The 21,330-nt window shown below is 45.1% G+C and overlaps 3 protein-coding genes across 4 annotated transcripts; all 3 read right to left on the bottom strand.

The window, feature by feature from the left end:
- Positions 1 to 324: 324 nt before the first annotated feature.
- Positions 325 to 4,309, bottom strand: LOC142066645 (atrial natriuretic peptide receptor 2-like). The gene is made up of 5 exons (XM_075114388.1): positions 3,884 to 4,309; positions 2,229 to 2,363; positions 1,809 to 1,983; positions 1,268 to 1,366; positions 325 to 475 (listed from the first exon to the last, which is right to left on the bottom strand). The coding sequence occupies exons 1-5, from the start codon at positions 4,307 to 4,309 to the stop codon at positions 366 to 368; spliced, it is 945 nt and encodes a 314-aa protein (XP_074970489.1). The 3' UTR covers positions 325 to 365.
- Positions 4,310 to 7,063: 2,754 nt separating this feature from the next.
- On the bottom strand, positions 7,064 to 12,993 carry LOC142066365 (chymotrypsin-like elastase family member 2A). Of its 2 annotated transcripts, none has more exons than XM_075113700.1 (8): positions 12,222 to 12,993; positions 11,563 to 11,651; positions 10,889 to 10,986; positions 9,806 to 9,934; positions 9,034 to 9,170; positions 8,174 to 8,319; positions 7,868 to 8,020; positions 7,064 to 7,244 (listed from the first exon to the last, which is right to left on the bottom strand). In XM_075113700.1, the coding sequence occupies exons 1-8, from the start codon at positions 12,262 to 12,264 to the stop codon at positions 7,227 to 7,229; spliced, it is 813 nt and encodes a 270-aa protein (XP_074969801.1). In that variant the 5' UTR covers positions 12,265 to 12,993; the 3' UTR covers positions 7,064 to 7,226. The 2 variants fall into 2 exon arrangements, with proteins under 2 accessions (XP_074969801.1, XP_074969802.1); XM_075113701.1 differs by having other exon boundaries at positions 12,501 to 12,993.
- Positions 12,994 to 15,320: 2,327 nt separating this feature from the next.
- On the bottom strand, positions 15,321 to 20,557 carry KIAA2013 (KIAA2013 ortholog). Its single transcript, XM_075113699.1, has 2 exons — positions 19,440 to 20,557; positions 15,321 to 18,669 (listed from the first exon to the last, which is right to left on the bottom strand). The coding sequence occupies exons 1-2, from the start codon at positions 20,431 to 20,433 to the stop codon at positions 17,810 to 17,812; spliced, it is 1,854 nt and encodes a 617-aa protein (XP_074969800.1). The 5' UTR covers positions 20,434 to 20,557; the 3' UTR covers positions 15,321 to 17,809.
- Positions 20,558 to 21,330: the final 773 nt, after the last annotated feature.

Below are 21,330 nucleotides of genomic sequence, written 5' to 3'. Positions count from 1 at the left end.
TGTATTCTATATGCAGTTTGGGTGCCAATAGTTCTTTCAGTTCAGAAAAAGGCCTTGCTGGTCACTGGTGCTATTGCCAAGGGTTTGAAATCAGCCTCACACCTGTGTGTCTGTGTCACTGAGTCCTAACACTTTCACCCATATTCATGTGGTTCCATGCCGGTGCAGACTTAGCAGCTGTATTTCAAAGCACAGAGTAACACTTCTGCGTCCGTTAGGAGGAGTAATGTATAGCCACTTCGAACTGAATTAACAAAAGAACCTTGGGGCTGCAGTTACAAATTTACTTGCATTTTACAGAAGAGCAATGGCCAAATCTATCATATCTCCTTCCCATCTCATTAAACTCCTTTACTGTTGCAAAGTTACAGAAAAGCTGTTACCTTGACTTCAATGTCTCCTCTCAGTTCAATTTCATATGCATCATCTGTGAGAAGGGCATCATATGTAGCAGAACTGATATGGATCTTCTGCGCTAGGATTCAGAACAGAGCATTAGAAATTAATGATTCTCTTATTCCCAGAGACCGCATACCAGCCCTCCTGCGTTTATTAGCCCAGTGTTTCCACATCCTTTTTGGAAAATATCAGGCTGAGGAAGAAGCACAAAGAAGGGGAAGATGCCTTAAACATCAGGTGAAGGCTCTGGCACTGTACACAGCTGTCGGCTAAAACGTAGCAGCGGTTCAGCAGGGTAACTGACCCACCGACGTGACTGGTGCTGCACTGGGTGTCTGCACAGCAGCCCCGTACAGCCGTAAAAATAGGTGGTATTGGTAACAAAGGCAGTGTAAAAGGCCGGACCAAGAAAACATGCTCTGTCCTCTAAGTATTCATGGTGTTTCTACCTAATGCCTTTGTGCTGAAGTCCTTAAAATCAAACTCAGCTTACCTTGGGCTATTTGGCTTTTGTCACCCTTTCTCTCCTCTTATTTCCTATTGCTTTCCAGAAATGACATAAGGGATGTGTCTGTACTTGCCCACGTGAACACACGAGAGTTTCTCGTGCTTATTTGCTGACAAGTGTAAGTACAGGGGTAGTTGGGGGCTGCAGGTCATGCACGTGCTGGTTCTTTAGATCTATGGGAATTAGTTCTCTAGCCTGAGATACGGATATGCTGCAGAGAATGCTCCTTCTCCTGTGCCGTGTGCAATGTGAGGGGCTGTTAGGGGTTTTCCTTTCACTGCAGTACCTAAAAGACACAGAGTGCAGGGGTGAGCCTGACTGGCACATAAGGAACGCACAGATTGTACCCGGCTCACTTACGCAAGCTGGTAGACTCCATGCGAGAGGCTGTGTTTACCGTGTCCCCAAAAAGGCAATACCGAGGCATTTTGTACCCCACAACTCCAGCTACACAGGGTCCTGAGGAAATACAAGGTAGTGAGACACCCCAGTAAGAAACAAGTGGAAAAAGTGCAGGGACATGCCAAATGCAAACACTTTTGCTAGTTGCTCTGGATCTTCAGAGAGCAATGGGAATTGGGAATATTCAGTGCATCTAGGGCCTGGCTGCACGGTATTTGCTGAAGGAGAGAAGTCACAGTTTGATTAGTTGTAGTTTATTGGGGCTGATATCAGGGGAAGCTGCACTTTGCTGATACTAAATTGTTTCACAGCCCTTTCCACACTGATACAAGCAGAAGTCATTTCACCCCACTGTTACAGGTGGAACCAGCAGAAATATTCATCCTGGGGTCCTGCAGAGAGTCAATGGATTGTACAGAAATGCCAAATGCTTTTCTCCTCACACAGCTAGACTGTGTCCTATTCTCTTTTTCTCGTGCTTCCACCTCAGCCCACATACCTGTGTGTATCCCAGCCCGCAGCTGCAGTTTGCCCATTGGCATATGAGGGATTACAACCTGACGAACTGCTGCCACCAAATCCAGAGACATTTTGGCAATCTCGTCAGCGTGTTTGGTGCCATTCCTCTCTGGCAGGCCGCTCACTACCATGTAGGCATCACCAATGGTTTCCACCTGATGGGAAGGGGTATGTGTCACTAACTGGCAGGCACCAAGCTTTTCTTTCAAAAGCAGATCAGAATAAAATATATCTCAGCTGTCCACCACTTGCCAAGCTGCGGTGTAGTCCCTGTGTGACGGCAGGTCTTGGATTTCATGGCTTTTGCCCAGCTGGCCTGGTGTATTTGGTATTCACTAGGGAACACAGTAAGTAAGATTGCAGCAACTTCCAGGTTCCTTGCCTGCAGGATTGTACTCACCTTGTAAACGTCGTAAGACTCAATCCTGCTGTCAAAGCAGACATACAGATTGTTGAGCATCTCAACGACTTGCAAGGGAGTACAGGAGGCAGCAATGCTTGTGAACCCCACGATGTCCGAGAAGAAGATAGTCACCTGTCACAGGGAGAAGGAGAGAGTGAAGCCAAGGTCTCCAGGCAACAGTGGCTTTGAAGAGTTTGGGGATTTGTGAAATTCTGAGCAGAAGAGCCTGAGGCACAGGCTGCACGCAGAACCCGTGTTGGAGAACGGAATAGACACGATCCTGAATTAAAAAGCTCTGGCTCTGAATTGCTCTTATTACTTTGACGGACAAAATTACATTTATCTCCAAAGTTTATCATCTGTGCTTCTCTTGAATACCTCATGCTAGATGGGAGACTGGAAGTCAAATGCTTGGAATCCTGCAAGCAGTGATCACAGGCTTCTTATAGAAATAGGGCCTGATTTTTCTTTTAAAGCGATTTAACCTGTGGTAGAGATCAAAACTAGGTTATCTGAACAAAGTGTGAAATAAAAACCCAACTGCTCTCTCTGCTTCTGTTGAATTAGGAAATATCAATTGGATTTTGTTTCTCTTCAAATTATGTTCATCTTTGTTATGAACAAATAATTTACAGAGAAATTAATTTTTTTAAAAATCAAATTTATAAAAGAAAGACCACAGAAACCGTAATAACTGAATTGAGGAAGGGAAAAGTGTAATATAGCTGTTAGCAAAGAATTAAGTGTTTCTTCTCTGTGCTGCCTGAACTTTGTCAGTGTTTAAACTAAAATTGTTCTTTTATTCATCCTTGGTAATACCAATTAATCCAGAAGAGCCACCTTTTCACTCCCTGCCTTGGTTCAGCTACTTTTGATGTCATGACTATAGTTAATTATAATTAATTGTGCAATTACAGGTTGCTGTTCTGATAATGACACCTAAGAATTAAATGCAAAGATTTATTATTGTGTTTCACAGCTGAAAGTAACGGAGCGTCCAGGGGGAAAAAAAAGTGAACAGGATTGCAATTACTTTAGCATGGGGATTTGGGCTGTGGGCTGTGCAGCACAGCTGCTAAATTCAGCATTGACAGCAGCATGCACGCTGCGAGGCAGAGCTGCACATAAATGGGTGCTTGGCCAAACTCTGCCCTTGTTTTTACGTCGACAGCCTTCATTACGGTTACACACTTGAGGCTACGAGATCATCCGTCCTTCTCATCCTTCTCTAAGTCCCATGCCATCCTTTGAGTTTTCTTTACGGAATCATACTGGCAAGTACAGACAGGATTTGTCCTACATTGGTTTTTTGTGATTCTTCCCATTTTACAAGAAGGAAACTCCGTTCTTGCTCTTATGTGCTTGTGATGCTGGCTGGCTCTTAAAGCCAAAGACAACAATTTGCCCATATAGGATCTCTGACATCTAAAGCTACCCTTCTGGCAATTTCAGCTCTTCTTCCTTCCCCATCAGCCTAAGTGCTTCGTGGCACATCGCACAGCTCTTTGCAAAACCCATCATGAATATTTGGATTTCCATCCGTGCTCATCTACAGGCGCAAAGCCAGATTCCTCAAAATGGTGGCAAGGTAGGTGCTTTTTTAGGTGAATACTTGTCTATCCCTGGTGACAGCATCCTCTCTGTTTGCTAACCTGATCATAGTTTTCTGCCTCGACTTTTTGGCATTTCCTTAGCTGCTTGGCCACAGATTTTGGCAACATCTGGTGTAAGAGGTCCTCAGCTAGCTGCCTCTCCCTTTTCAAGTCCTCTGTCTTTTCCTTGAGGTTCCTGGCATAATTGTGTATCCAATCTGTCATTTGCTTGAAGGACATCAGGACTATGGGATAAAGGAGGGAGGCTATCACTAACAGACCAATCTTAAGGCTCATTGTGGACAGAATTTCTTTAGACTTCTTGATGAGCTTTTCCTGGCCCGTCTGCAGCAGGCAGCTCTGTACGTAGTGCAGTCTCTTTGCCAAGGCGTCGGTGGACACAAATTCATCTGAGCCCAGGAACGGGATGAAAAAAGAGACTCCTTCGTAGTGGGTGAAATGAAGCGATAGATTGCCATTATCCATCCAGCACTTACGTACACTCTCTGATGAGAAGATAGCATAGTTCAGAATGGCAAAAAAATGATGCAATGTTGTTTGAAAGCTTGTAGATGCTGGCATTAAATGAGCTTTAAGCATGGCTTCCCTTATTTGAAGGATGAGTTTAAAAGCTACTACGTCTGCCCAGTCAGGGTTGTATCTCATAGCTTTGAGGTCTTCACGGGGACTACTGAAATGCTCCAGCAGTTCAGAAATCACTCTGGATAGCACCTGGCTGGCTTCAGCATCCCCTGTGCTGTTTAATTTTTGTCTCATGTCGGTGATGTAAAATCCACAAATGGAGGTTTTCTCCTCCTTGCACCGGCAATTCTCACAATACAGTTCTGCTTCACTTGCCTTACAGAGGGAGTTTAAATTCCCCAATAGCTGAGCATGAAATGATCTCTTCTTGTCTGCTGCTGGGAGCAGCCAGCTGTGCCTTTCTTCTTGCAGGAGATAGATGAAGCGAACAGCCCAAAGGTTTTCACAGGAGACAAGTTCCTGAAGGGCTTTCCCTGTGTTTCTCCATATTTCCAAGCTGTTGCTCAAATCAAAAGAAATGGCTCCAAGGAGGCTGCAGAGGGACACCATGCATGCTGTCAAAATTCTGCGAACTGTTGTTCTACCACCAGCATTGGAGGAGGGAGAACACCTAAAAAAAAAAAAGAAAGGAAAAAAAAAAGTGGCGGTGTCCGATCCCTGGGGTGTTTCTTGCAGCTCCTGAAAACATAGCTGGAGCTAGAAGTGACATTAAACAATTGCCACACTTCCTGAAGCAAAGTACAGGGATCATGCATTAGCTGAATGTTACTGAAAGATGTATTTTATTATGTTTTGTTCCACCTGACATTTTATTTTAAAAGAAAAGGTGTAGTAAAGACACTGTTTCCATGACACACTCAGAGCTGCAAAACCATGAATTAAATCATACAGTTTTTCTGTAGGTATTAAGACTAATAAAATAATTTGCTGTAGGTTTTATTCTCCATGGTACTTCTATCCAAATCTTAAGCCCGTGAAAAGATGGGTTACTTATTAGAGTGGTCGCAAACTGGAACTGTAGAATTTTTCTTAATCAAACTTTCAGAATTTGTTCTTAAGAATTTCCAGATGATTCATAATTTATGTTGATATGTTCAAATGAGCTCATATATTTCCACAATATTGTCTGAATATTTCAAAAGGAAAATGAATGACATTTCAGTTTTGTTTCTGTTTTTGCAGAAGCATATACATACCCATTTTTTACTGGATGAACTTTGATTACCGTTTCTGTCCTCTCTCATGCTGCCCATAATTGGCATCCATGCCCTGTACAGCAAAGTAACCTCTAACAGTTTTCAATTTCAGAACCATTAATCACAATTTTATGTTAATGATACTCAGACCGTTATGCTGAAGCTGGTGACTCCTGAATAACTGGGCAACTCTTATTTCCCCTGAGAAAGAGCAAACCAGGGGACTGGGTTGCTGATCAGTACATTCAGCTCAGCCCTTCTTTTTTTTTTAATTTCTTTTTTCTTTTTTTCCCCCTTTTCCTGAACATAGTGGAGGTGATTGAAAAAAGCCCTCCTCAGATCCCCTCAGATTTCAGAGAAGTGAAATTACATTTTTAATAAGATAAATAAAAACCCACTAAAGCCTCAGCAGAGGCTGATATTAGGCAAAACAAGTCCCTGTTGGGATCTTCGCTGCAGAATGGTGGTCAATGGTAGGAAAGTAGAAGAAAAGTCATAAAAATGCAATCCCCAAAGATTATAAACAGCCATGTTTTCTTTATTAAACATAATTTGTATTAAATAAATATATTTATTTATTAATTTTCAATCCAAAGGTAGCAACTGCAAAATGTCTGACTGAAAGGAACCACAAACCCAGAAAAACTTATCCCTGAACCCAGATGCGTTTCTGTTCTCACAACAAACTTCCAGTCTTCTCCTTACTCTATCTGCTGCTTACCTTTGAGTCACTTGTCCTCATTCTTTAATCAATCATTTTACTTTTGGATCCACCAAAATATGTGCCAGGAAGGAGAGGAAAAACACAACAAAAATCCACCTTGATTTTGTACTGCTTACCTTCTATTACCATGAAAGAAAAATAAATAGGGGCTTTAATGTAGTACCAGGCTAAAAAGTGGTGATTCTGCTTGCGCTTTGCAAAAAAACCCCGCTTTGTGTCCATGTGTCAGCCAGCAGTGACAGTTCAGAGGTCTTCACCTGCCATCTGAATGGCTTAAAAACGAGCAACAGGAACATGAAGGAGACAGGTCTGCAGAGACGCTGCCGGCACTCGCTGCAGGATTTTACCCTTCCCCTTGCTAAGTCCCAAGATCGCAGGGTGTTAAAAACCTCTCTGTCAAAGCGTTTTGCAGCTCTCCAACACTCACCTGCGTGGACCTGCTTGCACCTCTGCCGCTGCCTTCCCGCTGGGCATCGCCGCTGCTTGCTCTGGTGGGTGCCGCGCGCGGGCTCAGGGGTCCCGACAGCTGCCTGCCTGTTGCCTTCAGCCCTGCCAGCGCCTCGCTTCCTCACCCCCTGCCCCCGGGAGTTGCTCCTGTGCCTCTCTAACTCTTCCTGCTGCCCAGCCCCTTCACAGCAGCCTCGCATCTTCCCCAAGGTGAGGGTAGCAAGCTCCAGCCCAAAGCAGGGGGAAGGCTTTAAAAGGTCTCCAGCATTATCACTAAATACAGGCTCTGGTCCTGACAGTATGCAGGAAGAAGCGACAGGGACACGTTTTAATTTCATCTTGCGAAAAACAGTGTTTATTGCAGTATGGTTAGGTATAATACTTGTGTTGATAAAAGCATAATTTCCCAGCTCTTGGTGATCAAAAGTGTCACGATTATGACTTTATTCAAACTGTTTTCCTTCTTGGCATCTATTATCCAGTTCTCTTTGGATTAGTTGGTTGCCATAACCTAAAAAAAAAAGTAAAACAAGTGAAAAATCAGATTGTGAGACCCAGGAATTTGTGAATAGTATATTCTGCATCCAAGATGCAGGATTTAAATAACTGACATGGGTTGACGGTTGGACTTGATGATCCTGCAGGTCTTTTCCAACCTTAATGATTCTATGAAATACCATTTTTGCTGCACAGTCACTTCTTAAAGTTTATATTAAATTAAAAAATAATGGATGTTCCAGACCTGAGCAGCATGTGCTGCCTCCTAGGGTACAATTGCAACAATTGCTGTTACTGATGAATGCAAATTTGAGTAACCACTTTTGAAGTCATACCAGTAAAATCTTTATAAATATAGCTGTAATATAAAGGGAGAAAGCATTCCTAAACATTGAGACTTATTTAGAAGTGAAAAAATAATTTGGATAACTATTTAAGAAGAGGATACTTTATTTTTGCTGCGGAGACTGCTGTTGCACTGGTAAAGGCTTGTCTACAGAGGTTACTTGTATGGAAAGTAGGACTTGAATCGAAAGTGATACAGCTTCCTGAGTAGGTGGCAGAAATGTCAATCAGAGAGACTCCCAGAAACAGCTCAGCATCTGTATTCTCCAGCAGCAATACCTAGACCCTTACCTGGTGGATCCAGCTATTGTAAGCAGAGACCCGAGTGAAGACAGAAGGCTTGTGATAATAGTTGCAGCCAAGAGAAGAGCCAAAGCTGACGATACCATGCACTTCCCACCTGCCATCAGCACCTTGGCAGTTCAGTGGGCCACCAGAGTCCCCCTGGGACGAAGGAAGAACATAGTTAATGGCAGTCGTAGTGTGAATAGCTCCTCCTTGGGTTTGGTTTGGGTTTGGTTTTTTTTAAGCTTTCCTTCCCATTAGGCCTGTTTGTGTCTGAAACCAAGCCCTATGAGCGGTGTTCTCTGGACTCACATTACAACTGGAGGTGATTCCATCCCCACCAGCGCAAACCATGGTGGTTTTCACTGTGCGTCCCCACCAGCTAGGCTTGGAACAAGTTGCGTAATCCACCACCAGCAAAAGGCCTTGCTGCAGGTCATCTGGAAGGGCTCCGTTTGCTGGGAGGGAATAGAAACAAAGGAGTCATGGTACCAGCTGGCACTGAAGAAAGGACAAAACTGCATTGTTAAGTTTCTCCCAGGATGTGTGTACTATCCCTCCAGGTAAGAAACTCCACAGGGTCTGTATTAAAGGAGAAGCTGTATAATCCATTTCTTAGCTCCATTCTTGTATATATATTTTATATATATATAAAAAGGCCTTTACTAATAATTTGTGTTCCATTGAAAAATGTCTCTTTGTTAGAGAAATAAAGGGCTGCTCTTTGTTCAGGAGTTCGCAATTTACTTATCACTCTAGGAATTGGCTCTTCAGCCGAGCTGACGCTTCTGCTGAAGTCTCTGAGATTTTCTTCACTTTACATCTACTCCCTTATATGTCTTTTCAGTTATTCAGCAGGGTATGTCAGGATTAGCAAATTCACCGGTCTGCACCGCTAACACCGGTTCTAAATAGCTAATAAATAGCTAATAGCTTCTAAACTCTTAGTACAGGGCCCTCTAGTGCATCACTACCCCCATTACAAGCAAAAGAAAGAAAAGGCAGGGAAAAATCACGCAGCGTGAGCAAAGTGGGGCCTGATAAACCACCCCGCTACGTTGAGGTTGAGGGGATCCTGAGCACCACCAACAGCCTCTTTCCAATCAATCTCAAAGGAGAAGGCAGCACTGAAAGATATTGTTCCCCAATTTTGCAAATGCCCCAGTACTTACTCTGCAGTCTTCCCCATCCTGTCACGTAGCAGGCAGTGTTGGATGACAGGACGCTTTGTGCAGGGGGGAGGCAGGCCAGCTGAATCTGGTCACTTAAGGTGACGTGTTTCGTGAGTTTGATCAAAGCAATGTCATACCTGTGGTCATATGCACGCGTTTGAGAGCGGGGAAGAGAAAGGGAAGGGGCGAAGAGGTTACAAACAGATCAAGACACAGTAGCGTGAATACTTAGCAGTTATACAGCACTTGGCCTATTCAAAAGGGATGCAAGGGAGCAAAGAGGCCAGTACATGAGCAGTAAAGATTCCTCCACCCTCAAAGCAATGGGGAAATCCATGGACCAGAAGACTATTGCGTGCAGAACTGTCCACTTTCCTGCTGGCAGCTTTCTGGAAATTGCCTTTTACAGGATCTTTTCACTAAAACCAAGCATGTGTTAGGACTAACTCCAAGGACCTAGAAACTGAGGGGATTTCTTTGCTAATGCTCTTAGCCTGCAGCAGGACATAAGAGTCCTTCAATGACAAAGATATTGACCATTGATCAATAGTACTCTGTGTTTATGCCATTCGTAGGAGGGCTTCAAAGTGTGTTGTATAAATTAATTCGTTCCCCTCCACCATACGAAAGAAATCATTGCGTAGAGCAGCTTCCCACCCAAGCGTGAACACAAAAAGCAGCATTTAGCCACTACAACTCAGCATGGGTGGGATTCAGGCGGTTTGATTTTTGCTGTGCATCTGATAACTGAAAAAATACTTGCCCAACTTACCCATTTGCAACATTCTGTGGGTCCCAGTTCTCATTGACAATGATTTTTTCTGGAGGAAGTGCAATTGATCCTTCTTCCTCAGCTGCTAGGTTGTATTTTCCAAGAAATACTCGATATTTCCTAGAAGAACTGGGCAAGAAAAGGACTAACACTCAGTTATGCAGCTGCTTAGGCACCTGCGTCGTTGCCACCTGAGATATTCAGTAAGAATATCCTGAAGACCGTAGTCTCACATCACATGCATGATCTGTCTGGAGATGAACCAACGTCTGACTGATTTGCTGATGACAAAGCAGTGTGTGCTAGGCATAATAATCATTTCATCCCCCAGCCTTCCTGTCAGCTCCTGCTTAGGCCTCTGTAAACTCAAGATGCCTCCAATCTTTGCAGGCTTCAGCTCCTATTCTTCAATGAAGTAAACAATTTGGGCTGCTTTTTTGACAGTGATAAACAGCTTCACTGATAAACGGCTGTGTGATAGATATAATATGTAGGATTTAGAATAATAACATGCAGCCAATCCTTCTTATTTCATATGATGACATTTTTTACAACTTACTGTTACAGTAACCAAGGACATATAGCTACCAAACCGAAATAGGGTCGTCTCTGTGGAAGCGGTTTTGATGATGAAAGGGCTTAGCTGCACCTGAACATGTGTTTGTTATATTGCCCCATTATAAGAAGAGCTTACTGAAAATGACTGGTATATTCAAAGTGTTTGTGATTATTTCTTCAGGGAGTGGACTGATTAGTTAATCTGTGGATCTCACTGCCACATATATTATAGAAACAGGCAACACAGCTGAATTTTAATAGCAACTTGAAAATATAATGAAGTTGGTAGTTATTTACAGAAAATGAAGAGTGTATAATTCAGGTTATTGTATGGGGTTTTTTCCTCCTCTACTTTTATTTCAAGAAAATGAAAAGGTGTCATTCTTCTTCTGACCTATTAGTTATAATCCAAAGATATGATGTGAAACTTGGAGCTCTTAACTGGGGAAGGGGAGAACTGTTTTGCTTCATCTATCTCTGGTCACTCACTGCTTCCTGGGTACAGACTTTAACTCCGTTCGTTACCTGATGCAGTGTGCAGCTGTCATCACCCAGTTGGTTGCAATGAGGGTTCCTCCGCAGGTGTGATGCCATTTATCTTTTGAATGATATTGAAGGGAGGCCTGGAATCAAAGTATCAAGTAAGGCTCAGATTTTTGCATATTGATTTTTCACTTCCTTCCTGCACCCCGAACACAGCTTGTTGCTGGAAGATGGTGGGAGCCTTTTAAGCAACACGTTTCCAACTCCTGGCCACAGAAAACGTTTCCGTCCTTCCCTATCATCCAAAAGTTTGATTTTTTTTCTTTTAAATGTTGTTTCTTCCAAAGCTTTTGTAAGCCTGGGCCACATAGAGCATTTTATTCACTTTAGAAATGTATTTTTTTAACTCCATGTACAACTATGCTCCAGTAGGCATTGTATGCTCCACTGAATTCACAGTCGTCTTGCTTAAATATGGGATGGTGCCCAAGACCACCGACAGAACACGCAAGCTGGCATAACCAGCAAGAGGTGGCACGTTCAGAGCTTTCTTATAAAGATTGGAAACTTTGGGATTGATCAGAATGTAATATTCAAAACCAAAGACATGACAGGCAAGGTGCATCAAATGAAATGTAAGACCTGGTTTTGTTCAGCCATGTTGGGTGAGGGTAGCACAAGCCCAATTGTTCCAGGGAAAGCACAAAATGACCAACCTGCCAGGGCCAGCTGTAAGGTCTCGCGTTTTCCCCTCCAACGACTCTGGACACAGCGGGCGGGTAGGCAGGAACCCCGCAGCCAAAGGCTAGAAGACATACAAAATAGGATTTGTGTTTTAAAAGTAGGAGGTTTAAGAAAATGTCTGTAAGAGAGGGGTTTTCCTAAATATAGGCTGTGTTTGTACAGAACATTGCAAGGTGCAAATTCAGGCTGTGATTTAATGTGTTACAAGTGAAGATACAGCCATCGGTCTAAACTGACCAAAGTTATATAAAGCCTGTTTGAATGGTTTCATTTTTCTGACAGATAATCAAATCACGTTGGCTTAACCCAATTCTCATGCGTCAGCTGAGATGCAGCTCTTAGCCAATGCAACAATTTGACATGGATTAACTGTATTTCAGTGTATTCAAGCTAAGTAAAATAACTTTGAATTTGCTAAAGGCTCACAGCAGTAATGCTAATCCAGCCCCTGTAATAAGAACAGAATAGCACAGCACCTAGTTCCTGTTTGGAGAGCACTTTTTCATTATCTGCCTATGCTGTATCTCTTTCTGCTTCCCTGCAGAATGTCTAATTTCCCTAAAAAAGGAAAGTTGCTGTTAGATTTTAATTCATTTTTCCTTTAAAACTAATGCAGAAATCGGGTACGTACCTGCAGCTGCCAGGGTCAACACAGCAAAGAGGACTCCAAGCATGATGCCGGTCAGCTGTATGCTGCAGGCTCTGCTTTGCAAGCCATTTTATGTATTAGCGTTTATCTCTGGGACACGTGACTCAAAACGCAGTTCTATGCTGATACCAATGGAAAACTTGTGTAATTATGGGATAATTTTTTATATGTACAAGTGCCTAAAAAAACAATTTAGATGGACCTTGGATCCAGGCTATATAAACAACTTGGTTAAAAAAAGTTCTGCGAGTTGCATATTACCTGTATCAGCTGTTTGCTTTCTCATTGCCTTGAAAGTTCATCACAAAGGTGTTTTCAAAGGCAAACGTTAAATGAATTATTCTAACACGTGATGGTATGTCAGCAGTAAGAGTGTCTGATATATCCAGCCAGTGATAGATTCAGGCATGTCAGCGGGGTTGGATTAGACGATCTCTGGAGGCCCTCTTCCAACCTTAATTATTGTATGAGTCTACGATTGCTTGAAACCTCATTTTGTTCTAGTTTTTGTGACTGATGGCAACTACCACTTTGTACTGACTGAAAATCTGCATCTTCTTTTCTAGATCAAGTTGGATGTGTTTTAGCAGGCCGTACTTCTTCAGTAAAACAAACAGTAATCCCTTTGAAGTGGAAGATGTTTCAAGCAATACAAAGAACGAGCTGTCCATGATGACGGAGAAACACTGGTGTAGCATGGTGAGCCAGGCTTCGCTCCTTTCCTGTTTAACTTTGTTAGAGCAGTAGCATGTCCCTGGAAGAGATAAGGATTCCTGCAGCATTGCAAACGAGCATTTTTACACCCCAAATCAGCACAGCGTGAGCTTGTGAATGAAAAGGGTAAAACATTTTCACCAGTCCCAGAGCAGGCATTTAGACTGCTACAGAGCTGTGGTCTAAAGACACAGTCCACAAAAGGAAGTGTTGTAATTCATTACTGGCCATTTGAGATCAATGGCTTGATATCAACGCTTGCCCTTGTGTCTCTTTCTTCCTTTTTTTCTTCTACTACAGGAATTTTCCATCCTCTCTCACATTTCTATCTGCCTACCCTTCACCTGAAAAACTGTCACGGGTTATTTAAAGAAAACATCCATCTCAAGCTGCACCAGGGGAGGTTTAGATTGGGTATAAGGGAAAATTTCCTTACTGCCAGAGAGGTCAGGCCCTGGCACAGGCTGCCCAGGGGTGGGGTGTCACCATCCCTGGGGCTGTTCAAAACGTGCAGACGTGGCACTTGGGGACGTGGTTTAGGAGTCCTGGGGGTGCTGGGTTGGGGGTTGGACTTGATGATCCCAGAGGTCTTTTCCAGACTTAATGATTCTGTGATTCTATCCCATAAGCCAGCTCACACATAGGGAGCAAACGTATTAGAATGGAAACAAATATCATAACGCCAGTTTTGTAACTAGCGTTGCAATGTGCATACAGACCAAACCAGAGGTTTCACAAAAGCTGAAATAAATCTATTGTTTAACGTCAGTATTAACAAGCAGCAAAATCCCTGATTTTCATAGCTTCCATTCAGCAGCAGGTACTGATTTGTGTGAAAGCAGCCTGGAGCACACATGTGGAAGGCAGAAATATATAATGCTTTGCTGTTTTGTCTGCTTCTCAAGAATGTATTATCCTACCCGAACAATAACACTTGAGAAAGCTGCATTCTGCATTTCAAATGGAATCAACCAAACTCTGTTCTGGCATCTTGCATTTATTATCTGACAAAAGCAGAAATCAGGATTAACTGAGTGCAGAATTGAGATTCTAAATATTTTTTTCATTAGTTATTTGGCTCTCTTCCTAGTGTCTGAATTTACAAGCTAAACAACATACTATGCTTTTCAGTTGAACTTCCATGCCACTATTATTTTCATTGAATACCAACAAAAAATTAAGTAGAAATTTTGGATGTTCATGTACTGTTTCAACTCTCCTGTTTTATGGGTGCACTTGTAAACATGGAATTTTGTTGTGGGGTTTTTTTAAGCATTTCTGCAATCATTTCACAAATAACCTTCTGCTATCTTGCACACTGTAAATAGAAAAACCCTATTATTTCTTTTTCCCTCTCTTCTTTAGAATTCCATTACAAAACAGTTCTTTTATTATATGGGGGAAGGCTCATAAAAATCATGTTTTTAATGTGAAACAGTCTCAAAGCGCTTTTGGTTTTTTTCCACTCCTGCTTTATGTAACGACGGCTATACATCTTTTCCAGGTCTAGTCTAAATAAGCTGAAGTATCTTTCTTGGATTCAGTGGGCATCATTCTGTTGGCAGTTCTGCAAGTGAACATCAAAAAGCTCAGCCTCCAGCTGATACCGTGGTGGCTTGGAAACAGCTCCCTAGAAGCTAAACTCTTCATGCCAGATGTTCCACAGAAACTAAGCAGCTCATCGAACTTCAGTAAGAGCGAGCAGGAACTCAGGTATGTTCTGTTAAAGCATAATAGCTAATCTGTCTTTCAATGCACAATGTACTTAGTGTACAATTTACAATGTACTCCCTTGCTTCACTATCTTCAGTCTATGCCCTTATAGGGTAGTAACTATGCTAGATCAATTAGTAAGTGGAATGATCTGCAGGTACGTAACAGACACTGAAATCTACTTCTCTGAGGGAGGTTCTTCATCTGAAACTAGACAGTAACCTGTTTAAAAATTCAAAGTTAAATCTTGCCCTAGCTTTTCATTGGGAGCACAGCTGTGCCAAATTCATTACTTGCTGGATGGCCATTAAGTCTGCTACTTCATTGTTCCCTGGGTTCCTTTCTGTGCATTCTTAAAACTAAAGCTTGGCCTGCATGCCTCAAGATAGAACAAGGTTACACAGAGCCAGGGCAACGGAGATTAGCACCACCCTGGGTGTTTGTCTCTTATTGCAACTTCCAAATTGTTCCCAGTTTAGACCCATTTATGTATTATTTTCCACACTGTATTTCCTTTTAATCCAAGCACTTTTGTAGTCAGTACTGACCACAGATGTAACATAAGGCTCTGCTTGTTTTAACTGGATGGGGAGCAAGGGAAAGAGAAAACACAGACCAAAAAAACCCAAACAAAAACCAACCATGCTTTGGTGATCAGATTAGACTGAAAGGTATTTATTTAGAAACAACAGCTTTGGTATTTTAAAACCAAACCACCTTTAAATCATTAGAAAGTGGGATGTCTCCCCCCATAGCCAAAACAGATCAATGCACAAAATCTCAGTATGTTTAGAATAGGTAACCTGCAGATCAGCATTTCCAAGTGTAAATCCAGGAAAAAAACAATCATTGAATTGTTTTTGCACTCTACAATCATAAAGGCTGAAAAACCTGTTACCAGCACTTACATATCTACAGTTCAACTGACTGACTTGTTACTGAAGCGGAGGCAAAACTATTATCATCCTCCCCCTCCCCCCAAGCAATAAATTAGGAAATGTATACCAGAAAAGAGGTTACACTAAAGCTTTCTAGTGAAGTTAACTCTCTGAAGGGAACCATGATTCTTTTTTTTCCTGAAAAATTAAAAAACAAATCAATGTCAAAGGACTTCATATATCTTCAAGTATTTTCACCAAATGGATTACTCTCAGGGAACTGAAGAGCTTACAAGGAAAAAGAAACACCTGTTACAGAAGCTTCTGGGATAAACTCTTGAATAACCACACCTTCCAAGTCTCAGATTCCTCTCTTCACAAGGCACAAAAGGATTGTTGCTTTCAAAAGGTCCTTGTTGTCAGCTTTGTCTTGTGCAAACGGAGGCTGAAAGCAGGACTAAGTTCACTTGGACGCTGGGATGTTCCCATCCGATTAACGAAACAGGGTGCTATTTCAACACAATCAATCTTGCCTACTGCTACAGAGATTTCGAGCTTCAGGTGGCTTCCACTTCATCCCTGTTTCTGGAATCAAGTTCTGCATCATCTTCAGTTTAAGTAGGTCCTATTAAGACGAGGCAACAGACTTGTTTGCTGTACACTGCAAAGCTCTTTGCAGTGTCAAAAAGGAAGAGGTGTTACATCAGCCTTGGTGTGTAGCTGTGAAGCTTCTCGGCATTTCAGAGAATAGTGTCAGGGACAGTTACCTGTAGTAATGGTTAACAAGTCATTCTGTGAAAGGCAGAAGGCGAGTCTTGTAGATGACAAAGGCAACCAGATAGACAGCAGAGAAAAAAGGACATAATTTCATCATTTCAAGGACACGGTTCAGGACGCATGTCAGGGTGCAGCTGTATACACAGTAATTGAAATTACTTCCTGACTGCTTCCTCCTTTTGCACTAAGGTTCTGATCACGATCACAGGCTTATAACCGCAGTTGTCGCTGATGTACATATCTGTCCTACCTCTTCCTAGGTTAATTTGTCTAGCCACAAGTACCTTCCACTAATTCTTTCAATGGATGACAGGTATTTAGGCCTGCTTGGGATCAGGCTTGATCTCCAGTGCTCAACATTACAAAGCCGGTGAGCTGAGAGGGAAATTGCCAACTGGCTTTACACCCCTTAGGTACTGACTGGCAAGTTTAGTCCAGCACCTTCTGTCCAGCCTCAGCTATCCGAAACTGAATTTGCTTTCAGAATTTGGAAAAACAGGGCAATCTAAAGCTAAAACGTTTCCTCTGACAGCTCTATTTAACTGTGTCCTTTTTTATTTTTTTTATTTTTTTTTTTTAAACACAAGCTACATTTAACTCTGTTCAGCCCTAAGGAGGGATGCCTCTGAACCACATGGCTAGCTCACACAGCAAATCCAGTCTCATCTTACATTTCCACTCCGTATCAACACACAACCAGAAAGTACCAGTACTAAGGACAGAACTCACTGTCTATCGTCTATTCTGTGCTGGATTTACTAGCAACTAAGTTTTCTAAGGCAACTCAAAACGAGAATTTCAAATCCTTTGCACCAGGGTGAGATGCAGTAGAGCTTGAAGTCAGAACCTCCAATTCACAGCAAAAAGCACTCAGTACTTTTCTTAACATAGCTATGTAAGACTAGCTCAGCACTTTCCCAAAATGATGGTGGTAAACGTGGTTTGATGGAGGACTGCACAGTGTCTATAAAACTATGAACATTTCTCAGTAGTCCCAACAAGTCAGCACCTTGACCCAAGAACACTAGCTTGCATTTGTGTGGTTTTATATGACACATCACACATTCAAACCAGGCAGACAAGCGTGCACGTCTCCCACAGGGTAGTAAAGTACAGCTGTGCTCTCACAAGCATTCCGGTACTGCATAACAGGAAACATCATCTTGTGACACAGCTGCAACTGTTGGCTTAAAAATATGCCATGTCCTACACCAATGTGTGGAAAAAGGACAGAAAAGCTGTGTCTGCCTTGATCTGCAGCCTTACAAATGTTTAAGAAGGACAGACGATGATTTATCTTTCTAACGTTTGTGAGCCCTACCGCTCCCATCCCTGCCCTAATCCTACTTCTTGCAAGAACAGGTCACGGATCACTTGTTGCAAGAGAGACTGAAAATCCTCACAGTCCAAGACAGAGCCTCCCTAGGCACAGCTGACACAAAAATCAGGTTGACGACACTCAGCAGACAGCAGCCAAAAGCACCAGCCTTATACCTTACTCCTGAAGAGCGGCTTGGCTCCTGGTCCGCAATATTCGTTGTAGATGAGTTTGAACAGAAACAAGTGAAACAATGTGATTAAGGAGGCCACGCTGAACCAGAACAAGAAGGGTAAGCCTGGGTATTGCTTGGCCATGTGTTCCTCATGAGCCAGAATAGCTTTTAGATGGAGTGTGTGTCTCAGGTCCTGCAAGTGGACCAAATCTGTGGATATATAAAGCAGTGGCGTGATGGGTTGAGTCACCATGACGGGGAACGTATGGCCTCGTGCCTCTGAGGTCAGCTCCACAGGCTCATTCATACAGCCTGCCTCACACGCATATAGTCTAACTGGCTTGTCCTGGAATTTCACAGACACATGCAAGAAGGGCTTTCCTTCAGCATCCAGCAGAACAGCTAGATTAATCAAGTCCTTATTGTAATGGATCCCACGTAAGGAATAGCTGTTATGAAGTACATCAGGATCTGCCTGAAACTGAAGATGGTTTTCCGTGAACTGCAGACCCCCAAAACTAAGCACCATTCCCTGCATAAGTCCATGGACTCCAGCTGCCACAAGGCCCTTGCATCCCCGTTTCTGGAGAGTTAACTTCCACAGGTCTGAGAGTTGCAAGATCTGGGCGACACTGGTCAGCTTTGCTGGCCACAGGTTCTCTGCATGCATGGTCGCGTGGCCACTGAAGCAGTGGTCGGCATAATTCAAGCTGGCTTCCATTTTTTCTCTGTCCTCACTGCTGATGAGTGGATCTAACAGAGGAGCTGGCATGCTTGACAGCATATAGTAGAGGGTCATGTTAACAGTCTCACTGGATGGTGTATGTGAATCTGTGATCTTTCTCATTTCAACCCCTGTAATAAAAGAAAACAGCCAAGAGTCAGAGGATCACACATGGATATGACATTAGCTAGGACAAAAGATCAAATGTGCGTGTCGTCGTTCAATACACAGGCGTTCTTTACAACATCTGAGAAACCTTTGTCTAAGAAGCACTGAAGTGAAATGCTTCCTTGTATTTTCTCAGGCGCTCTCCCTGCTACTTGGAGGTTGAATGCCAAGGTCCCACTAAAGGTGAAGCTAGTTTGATATACAGATGCCTTATGGAGCTGTCACCATGACTCCGCAAGAACGATCTGTCAAAGGAAATCCATCTTTTTACTGGCTATAAAATAGCAAGTTCTACAGTACTTGGGCAGCTACTCTTCTATGCAAGGCCGTTAAAATCTTAAGAAAAAGCATCCTTGTAGCACAGTCCTTAACTTCCATGAAGAAATCTGTCCTTTATGTTGTCACTAGAGGTCAACTCTATTTCCAGCTTACAGCTGACATACTGGGTGAATCAGTAAAGTTCCTGAAGACAGGAAAGCCAGCACCCCCAGAGTTTTTGTTAGACGTGTTCTTCTATCACTTCCTTTATGCAGTAAGGAATACGCCACTTTTGTAAAGTATGCTGGGTTCCAAACCAGGAACACTGTTTTATTGCCCCACAACCACGCCTTCTGGCCCCTGAGCGAACCCATCAGGAAGAGCAGAGCCCTGGAGACCTTACAGCAACCAGGTCACCGAGCTTTCAGCTGCCCTCTAAAGCAACCCTTCGGAAGTTGAGCATCGCTTTCCTTACCTGAAATGAAGAGGTCTGACCAGGTCTGTTGGTGCTCCTGGAAAAGATCTTCCACCCCCATCTGCATCACCTCCAGCATCTCTTTCTTGGCTGACTCCCTCAGCTTGCTGAAGGTCTCCTCCAGCCGGGAGACCTCGATGGGCTCCGAGGTGTACACGACGGAGAGCACGGTTTCGTCAAAGTGGGATTTGGGCGCGACCTGCACCCGGCTCACGAGTTTCTTGGCAGCCACTACCATAAGCACCACCTTGGGGCTCCCGGACAGCAGCAGGCGACCAGAGGAGAGCAGAAACTGCCGTTCCTCCACCTTCTCCAGGCTGGTGGCGAAGCGGCCGCCCAGCGAGGCGGCGGAAGCCGAGGCCGATGCCTCGAAGGCGGCCACCCGCTCGGTGGGGTTGGCGATGCGGATGCGCTGCAGATAGAGATGCGGCCGGCTCCGGTGGGCCACCACCTCCTCCCGCACCGTCACGCAGTCCCCGGCTCCCGCACCGGGCCCCGTCTGGACGCACCGCACCCTCCTCACGGCTCCGTCCCGCAACGCCGCCACGGCCGCCCGCGCCTCGCCGCGCCCCCCCAGCGCCCTCAGCCGCACCAGCGCCGGGTACTCGGTGGCGAGCGCCGGGCCTCCCCCGGATCCCGCCGCCGCCACCCAGAGCCGCCCGGCGGCCACGTCCAGCAGCAGGAACCCGTTACCAGCCAGTGCCAGGCCCGGCCCCGGCCCGCCGCCGCCGCCGCCGCCGCCCCCGCCCGCCTCCTCCGGCAGCGGCAGCGCATCGCCGCGCTCGGCCTGCGTCCGCCAGGCGCCCGTGGCCGCCTGCAAGCAGAGGGCGGCGGCGCCGCGGGGCTCGGCCCCCCGCCCCGGGCCCCGCCGCGCCCGCACCGCCCCCAGGTACCAGTAAGCGACGAGCAGGAGCGCCAGCGGCAGCAGCAGCCGCCGCGCCCAGCTGCTGGAGAGCAGCCCCGGCAGCCCTTTCAGCCGCTGCTGCAGCCACATGGGCGGCGCGGGGGTCCCGTCCCGTCCCGTCCCGCGGCCGCTCCCCCGGCCTCGATCGCGCCCGCGACCCAGCGACCCCTCACGCCGCCATCGCCGCCGTCCGGAACCGCCGCGCCGTGCGGCAGCTCCGCCGCGCTTTGCGGCGTTTTGCGACGGCCCCCGTTGCACCGCCCTGGGAGGAGGTGCTTGGCGGGGAGCCCGGCCCGCCCCGCCGCCGCGGAGCCGTAGCCCCCGCGCAAACCCCGCCGCTGCCGGTAGAGCGAGGGGGAGTCCCGGCACGCCCCGCCGCCGCCCCCCACCCAGACCCCTCTGCTGCCGGCAGAGCGAGGCGGCACCGGTGGGACCCCCCTCGCGGGAGTCAGCCCCGGCTCCAGCCCTATTTCACCGGCCGGGTGAGGTTTTGCCGCTCCCGCCCGGGTGGCTGCGCCCATGGAAAAAAGTTTGGAGCGGGCCTAGAGGAGTTTTCCGTGATTCCGGTGGCGATTCACTCCCGTTATCACAGCAGAGCCTGTTGGGGAAAGCACGTTAGATTCGATCAAACTTTAGTCCACCGTGTAGTACATAGTGGAACAAACTCTACGATGTGATTAGATGTGCACATCAAGCCATGGAAAGCTTTGCACTCTGGTGCAGCTCTCAAAAGACGCTGGGAAGCCGTGCAGAAGCACTGCGAGTTAGAATGAAGTGTGAAATTCCTGACCAGAGAGAGCCAGTGAAGCAGCTTCGGGAAGGGGAACAGGCCAGGCACGTCCTTAACTTCTTCTTGCACATGAGCTCTTTCATTTGGGGATGGAGGGAGGCACTGGAATCTGCAAAAACGGTGGGTGAGGCCCTGTCCCTTGCACATTCCAGCGGTGCTGGTGTTTTCTCAGAAGGTCTGGTGCATTTTGAGGCTGC

The sequence above is a fragment of the Phalacrocorax aristotelis genome, chromosome 19 (assembly GCF_949628215.1).
Source record: "Phalacrocorax aristotelis chromosome 19, bGulAri2.1, whole genome shotgun sequence".
In the NCBI taxonomy this organism is placed as follows: Eukaryota; Metazoa; Chordata; class Aves; order Suliformes; family Phalacrocoracidae; genus Phalacrocorax; species Phalacrocorax aristotelis.
This window is presented reverse-complemented; position numbering and strand designations above follow the sequence as displayed.